Below are 7,642 nucleotides of genomic sequence, written 5' to 3'. Positions count from 1 at the left end.
CTTCCAAAGTTGCCACATTACATTACTAATCTTTATTAGCACAGCGCATGGAACATAGACATTACTCGGCTGCTGCACCAAACCCATGAGACTTCAGCAGATCACGTGATCACGTGACATCACGACGCCCTTACGGCGCATTGAGGTTAGACACAAGCCTCAACCAATCAAACTACCCAGAAAAACTTCCTAGCATGGCTCCTCCCGCAGGAAAGTCCGGTCACATGGGCACGATGTTAGAGGCTCCCCACGACATCTGATCTACCAAGGTTGCGAGTACGCTCCATGCGCCCTAAGGACTTTGTGATGTCACAAGGTCACGTGACAGGCTAAAGTCACATGGCTTCTACTTGTCAGGAGTGACTAGCCGCCAGAGACTGGGCTTGTGTGAGCCTTGTGGATTGGCGGCGTGCAATAACCCGGCACCTGTAAAGAGCTGTAGTATTGCCGGACAGTCATGGAGTCCCTGGGGTCTCCTGTGTGTCAGGTTCCTGCGCTTCTCACAGAATCCGCTTTTGCACAGGCTTACAGGTACTGGACAGTGCTGTAGAATATTGGGGGCAGTAGTCCACATGGTTAACTCCCAGTTTACTCTGCAGATTCTTTCTGTGGAGGAGAGTCATTCACTTTGCTGGTATTGTACAATGGCAGATCTGTGGCGTATTAACCACTTGTGTGCTCTGTGCAGCCTGATGTTCAGGCAGATTGTGAATGCTCCTTAGTGATGATGTGCCGGAGTCATCATGTAAGCAGATCGAGCGGTCTAAACCGCCTCTGCTACCGGCAAATAATGATTGTGTACGCGGACGAGCAATGGCGCGCTTCCTTCCTGACAATCGCCTGCTAAGTTGAGCCTTGGGAAGGGGCCAGAAATGGATTTCAAGTGGATCCTCCTGGATCCACTTCTGTCTTTGGCTGCAAAACCTGCAGGAGAATCTGCCTCGAAGCCTCTTCCTAGACTCAGTGAATCTACCCCTGGAGCATCAGTGGAGCCTGTCCCTGCCTTGCACCTTGTTACCTCGGCTCTTTTTAATAAAGGATTGGATGCTTGTATCCAAATTTCCAGTCGGTCAAAGGAGGTTTTTTTTCTCAGTCACCTTGAGCCAAAAGCAGTGGTGGAGACGACACAGAGATCAGATATAATGGAAAGATTTGCTCCTGATCTCTGTTTTTGATCCACATCTGGCCACAGTTTGCGAGGTTGCTGGACAGAGACAGCCGATCGCTGTATTTCTGAGTGCAGGGCCGTACGGTGCAATCTGAAGAGTAGACGGGGGCGTTCCCGTTACACCTAGAGGCTCTGCTCTCTTTGCAACTGCCGCGCCTTCTCCACTGTGATTGACAGGGCCAGGCATGATGACATTTTCACTGCCTGGCCCTGTCAATCACAGTGGAGAAGGCGCGGCAGTTGCAAAGAGAGCAGAGCCTCTAGGTGTAATGGGAACGCCCCTGTTGCTCCTTGAGACTCATTTACATATATTAAAACCATATTTCTCAGCAATGCAGACACATATGAACATGGGACCAACACAGATGTCTTCAGCTGCCAAGCGCACATGGAACAGGTCAGCCGGTGTCATAGGTACAAGTCTGCTGACAGATGCCCTTTAAAGAATAAGAAGCTATAGTTAAAAAAAAAAAGATTGAAGAAAATTATAGTTTTCTCCAATAAAGCTAAAAAATATATTTAAGAGGCTGTATGTGTTATGTAAAAATTCAGCAAAAATTATTTCATAGTCCTACAAATAAAAGTTACAACCGTTAAACCATCAAATGCGCTAAATTACAAAAAAGTGACCAGAGTGGGCGCCATAGCAACCAGGTGCCTGCTGTTTCATTCAGCAGGCACCCGCGGCTATTGACCATGAACGGCAGACATGGCATCTGAGCGTGTGAAAATCCCGGAAGCACGCGCTTTTGGGTATGCTCTGGCACCCATGTGTGGCAATCGGAAAAGCCGGAGTGTGTATGCGGCAGCCCCTGTTATTCAGAATGACAGGAGGCTCCTGTATAGTAGTTGCAGGGCCCCATAGAAACAAAGTCAATTTCTCATAGACTCTACTGCTAATGCATTGGGGTCTATGAGAATAGCAATCCAATGATTGTTTGTTATAGTTCCATATGGGGAAAAATATTAAAATTCAAATCACCTCCTTTCCCCCAAAATGAAAAAATAAAATCCAAATCATAGGTATTGCGCATGAGAAAACGTCTGTACTAGCAAAATCTAAAAATATTTATCCCATGTGGAAAAAGGGGAAACAAAAAAGTGTCAAAATGGCCGATTCGCAGTTTTTTGGTTTCTTCTCCTCCTACTTGAAATTAAATGGCGACAAAAATTGTAACTATTTTTTTCAGTATCAAAACGCAAGAAGAACTATACATATGTGGTATCCCTGGATTCGTACTGACCTTGAGAATGAAGAGCAGAAGTCAATTTGTCATAGTAAATGCTGTAAAAAATAAACAAATGTAAAACTGTGGCAGAATTTTAAATTTTTTTAAATTATTTTTTCATTTCCATCCGATTTGGAATTTCCCCCCCACTACATCCTATGCAATATAAAATGGTGGCATTAGAAAGTACAACTTTTCCTGCAAAAAACAAGTCCTCATATGGCTATGTGAACTGAAAAATAAAGAAGTTATGGTTCTGGCAAGACGGGGAGGGAAAAAACGAAAAAGCAAAAACTGAAAATTGCATCATCAGAAAGGGTTAAAGGGGTTGTCTCCTCCAATTTGCTGAAGCGAGACAACACCTTAAGTATAACTGTAATATACATGCAATTAATTTATTGTAAGTTTTTTTTCTTTTTTTTTATTACTTACATTACATTTTCCTCTTTGGTAGCGCCCCCTGCTGTTTATCCTTCTTGTCCACCCTATTCTGCATTCAGTGGTGGACTAACATGCTCAGTAAGGGTATGTTCACATATGCAGCAGTGCAACGTTGCTGTATTCTGCAGTTCTCTGCCGGATCCCCATTGACTATAATGGGGTCTGGCAGTGATCCAGCTGCTTTCCAGCATCTATGCCGGAACTGGCTACTGGAAGAGCCTGCTGGATTTCAACCGCACCTGTTATCGTAGCTGAACTTCCCTGCCCTCTTCCTCCTCTAAGCGCCAACATAGGTATCTCATAGAAGATTCCAAGGCTATATTCGATGGGCTATTTTGTATGCAGAGGAGGAAGGGGTTAACAAGAGCTTACAGCAGTGTCCTGGAAGTTGCATTTGATTAACTGCTGGCCTCCAAGAAGGGAAACAAGTCCTCCAAATACACTGCCTGTCCATGAAAAAAAAAAGCCTTTAGCTTGATTACGGCATGCATTCACTGTGGCATTGTTTCGATAAGCTTCTGCAATGTCTCAAGATTCATTTCCATCCAGTGTTGCATAAATTTTTCACCAAGATCTTGCATTGATGATGGTAGAGTCTGACTGCCGTGCAAAGCCTTCTCCAGCACATCCCAAAGATTCTCAAAGGTCTGGACTCTGTGGTGGCCAATCCATGTGTGAAAATGATGTCTCATGCTCCCTGAACCACTCTTTCACAATTTGAGCCCGATGAATCCTGGCATTGTCATCTTGGAATATGCCCGTGCCATCAGGGAAGAACAGATCCATTGATGGAATAACCTGGTCATTCAGTATGTTCAGGTAGTCAGCTGACCTCATTCTGTTGCTGAACCTAGACCTGACCAACTGCAGCAACCCCAGATCATAGCACTGCCCCCACAGGCTTGTACAGTAGGCACTAGGCATGATGGGTGCATCACTTCATCTGCCTCTCTTCTTACCCTGATGCGCCCATCACTGTGGAACATGGTACATCTGGACTCAGACCACTTGACCTTCTTCCATTGCTCCAGAGTCCAATCTTTATGCTCCCTAGCAAATTGAAGCCTTTTTTTTCTGGTTTGCCTCACTGATTAGTGTTTTTCTTACGGCTACACAGCTGTTCAGTCCCAATCCCTTGAGTTCCCTTCTCATTGTGCGTGTGGAAATGCTCTTACTTTCACTATTAAACATAGCCCTGAGTTCTACTGTTGTTTTTCTTTGATTGGATTTCACAAAACGTTTAAGTGATCACCGATCACGATCATTCAGGATTTTTTTCCCGCCACATTTCTTCCTCGAATACGATGGGTCCCCACTATCCTTCCAGTTTTTAATAATGCATTGGACAGTTCTTAACCCAATTTTAGTAGTTTCTGCAATCGCCTTAGATGTTTTCTCTGCTTGATGCATGCCAATGATTTGACCCTTCTCAAACAAACTAACATCTTTTCCACGACCACGAGATGTGTCTTTCGACATGGTTGTTTAAGAAATGAGAAGCAACTCCTTGCACCAGTTGGGGTTAAATAACTTATTGCCAGCTGAAAGATAATCGCCCATGCAGTAATCATCCAATAGGAGGCTCATAACTGTTTGCTTAGTTAAATCCAGGTAGCGACTTTTTTTTTTGGGACAGGCAGTGTGTGTAAAGCACTTCTATATTTGTGGGATTTTCCCTTGAATGTTAATATACTAGTGTCTGTCACTACACAATATACTTTCTCAGAGAGGGCAGCATAAAGGAGCTCACCGTTCCCTTTAAAAAGTGCAAAAAAGCTAAATATGATAATATTCTATGCAAATTTCTCTCTATTCCGTGCTTTTCTTACAGAGAGTACTTGGAGAAGGCAGGCATTCTAGATGGTCGTTACCGTGCACAGAAGCTTGAGAATGGGATGGTAGCTCTGCCAGTTCTTGAAGAAAAACTTAATGTATCTGTGCAAGAAAACCTGTTAGAAAAAATCGCCCCTGGCAGCTCTTGCAGGAAAACTTTGATTACTGTAAGTATTACCGTAGCTGTTTTACACAACATTTCCGCAGGATGCTTATACCGTTTTAGCCTGTTGCCACTCACTGCATCTATCCTGATTTAGAATGCTTGACCTTACTTCTAATCACACTAGGGTTGTTGCGGGTATCGAAATTTCGATACCCAATCGATACTTTTGTCCCGGTATCGATACGATACCGGGATTTCCGTTTTTTCGATACTGGGCTGCGCTTCTGCGCAGTCTAGTATCTCTGAACATGAGCGCGCTGCTATCGGCGCGCTCATGTTCTCTCTCAGCAGCACCGGGAGAAGGAAGCTGTCCTCCCTCCCCCTGTGCTGCTGCCGCTGCCACCAATGAGAAGAGAGGGGCGGAGGAGGGGCGGCAATGAGAAGAGAGGGGCGGAGGAGGGGCGGCAATGAGAAGAGAGGGGGTGGAGGAGGGGCGGCAATGAGAAGAGAGGGGCGGAGGAGGGGCGGGCGCACTGCGCCACCAATGATAGGATTACTATCGGAGCGATGGGAGGAGACATCAGCTTCACTAGTGGGCGTTCCTTTTCCCTGCGCTGCGATTGGACAGCGCTACAGCCAGGGAGAAGGAACGCCCACTAGTGAAGCTGATGTCTCCTCCCATCGCTCCGATAGTAATCAGCAGCATGTGGAGCAGGAGAGGAGACAGTAAGGGGGCACTGCGGGCGAACGGAGCGGCGCCCAGGACTAAATGGTGAGTGCTGAGACATCGCTGGGCGCCGCTCTGTGTGGCCTAATAGTGAAAGTCTGGACTCATATACAGTAGTCAGTCTTTAACACATACAGGAGGCGGGTGCCGGCAGCAGAATCGCATTGCCGGCACCCTGCCCCTGACAGGGAGCTGCGATCAGCGGCAGTTAACTGCCGCTGATCTGCTAGTACCCGCCTCCTGTATAAAGGGGTAAAATCATTGGTGGTGCAGTGTGCCCCCCCCCCTCAATCCCCCCATCCCATTAAAATCATTGGTGGCACAGTGCGCCGGCCCCTCTCAACCCTCCAGTATTAAAATCATTGGTGGCAGTGGCCACAGGGACCTCTCCACTCCCCCTCATTGGTGGTGCAGTGGCAGCTTCTGATCGGAGCCCCAGCTGTGTAAGCCTGGGGATCCGATCGGTTACCATGGCAGCCAGGACGCTACAGAAGCCCTGGTTGCCATGGTAACATCCCTGATGCTGTGTGCACAAAGCACAGAGCAGCAGGGACAGTGTGGAGTCCTATTCACCCTGATAGAGATCTATCAGGGTGAATAGGAAAAGGGATGAAAGATCCCAGGTTCTAGCCCCTAAGGGGGGAAATAGTTATTAAATAAAAAGTGAAAAAAAAAAAAACACTAAAATATGAAGTATAAATCACCCCCCTTTTCCCAATTTCACATATAAAATATATAAATAAACATATTACATCGCCACGTCAGAAAAGTCCAAACTATTAAAATATAAAAAAAAAATCTAGGTGGTGAATGCCGGAACAGAAAAAATAAAATAAAAACTGCGCGATTCGCCATTTTTAAAAATGAGGAATGCACGTGGCTTTTTTTGTTTATTTTTTTCGCGTGGTATCGAATGGTATCGAGTATCGCAATACTTTTTCATGGTATCGAAACCGAATCAAAAATTTGGTATCGCAACAACTCTAAATCACACTATGATCCTGTAGCAGTAAGGGCAAGCATCATTGTACTCCATGATAATGCCGTGTGCTCCTGCAAGTCCAGAATGGAGGATCACTCACACACACACGTGATTCCTGCAATGGACTCGCTTGTGTGAAACAGCCCTAAACGGGACTTAACGGCAGCGCTTCTCAGAGCTCTGTCCCTTTAGCGTTCATGACTCTGCTCAGCTTTTTCAGCATGACCTCTGTCTACATGATAAATGGCATTTGCTGAAGTGGGCCAACCCCTCCTGTTAGTTCAGAGGGAGTCTGTCACCAGTTTTATGTTAAGGGCAGATACCCATAGGGAAAAGGGCCAGCTCCAGCGCTGGAGGCATTCAGTACATACTGCCTCATTTTCCTGATGTTCGAGCTCTACTGCAGTAAGCGCCTCCGCTGCAGCGCTCTCCTGGTTGAGATCCTCTGCTGAACAGAATTGCAGTGGTGTCCAATCCATACATTGCCCAGAGAGGCTTCCCCTTCTGTAGCGTGTCTCTCTATGCAATGTATGGGCTTGAACTATGGAATTGGAGCTCAGTTTGGCAGGTAACATTATGTTCTGAAGCTCTTCTTGAAGAATAAGCTGGTTTAAAGGGGTTGCGTCCCATCAGAAAATGGCGCTTATCATGCAGAGGAAGTTAATACAAGTCACTTACTAATGTATTGTGATTATCCATATTGCTTCCATGTTTCCATCACAATATACACTGCTCATTTCCATGGTTGAAAAAATTAAGGATTTTTTTTGGAAAATGCCACAAATGTAATGCTGTCGCCAACAAAATGATTGCTTGAAACATGGGCAAAATCATGAAGGCAATTTTATGCTGCTAAAAAATATAGAATAATTTAGATGTCTGTATTTTGGTCAGAACACCCAGATTCTTCTGCGGTTTTACAGACCTGAACTCTTGTTCTCATTAGAAGCTTTCATACTAATTTCCCCCCACGCTACCTGTGAAGCCAAACCCCCATGGGCACCCCTCTGTTTTACCTGTCTAAACCTGGCTGCTATTTTTTGTGAAAAAGGTGGCAACTCAAAATCCTGCACAAATTAGTCCTTATTAGTAACACAATAGACATACCTATACCCCATCAGGTCTGGAGCGGCAATCTGCCCCGCCACCTTCTCTG

The 7,642-nt window shown here is 45.6% G+C and overlaps 1 protein-coding gene across 1 annotated transcript in view; it reads left to right on the top strand.

The window, feature by feature from the left end:
- The first annotated feature begins 242 nt into the window (after positions 1–242).
- TRMT12 (tRNA methyltransferase 12 homolog) overlaps positions 243–7,642 on the top strand; it is a 51,957-nt gene continuing 44,557 nt past the window's right edge. Inside the window, exons 1-2 of the mRNA XM_040405596.1 lie at positions 243–531; positions 4,670–4,838. Coding sequence (XP_040261530.1) covers positions 458–531; positions 4,670–4,838 — 243 coding nt within the window. The 5' untranslated portion in view covers positions 243–457. The remainder of the gene's footprint in view (positions 532–4,669; positions 4,839–7,642) is intronic.

Source organism: Bufo bufo, chromosome 8, assembly GCF_905171765.1.
Source record: "Bufo bufo chromosome 8, aBufBuf1.1, whole genome shotgun sequence".
Taxonomy (NCBI): Eukaryota; Metazoa; Chordata; class Amphibia; order Anura; family Bufonidae; genus Bufo; species Bufo bufo.
The sequence above is the reverse complement of the archived record's forward strand: the minus strand, read 5'-3'. Positions and strand labels throughout refer to the sequence as shown.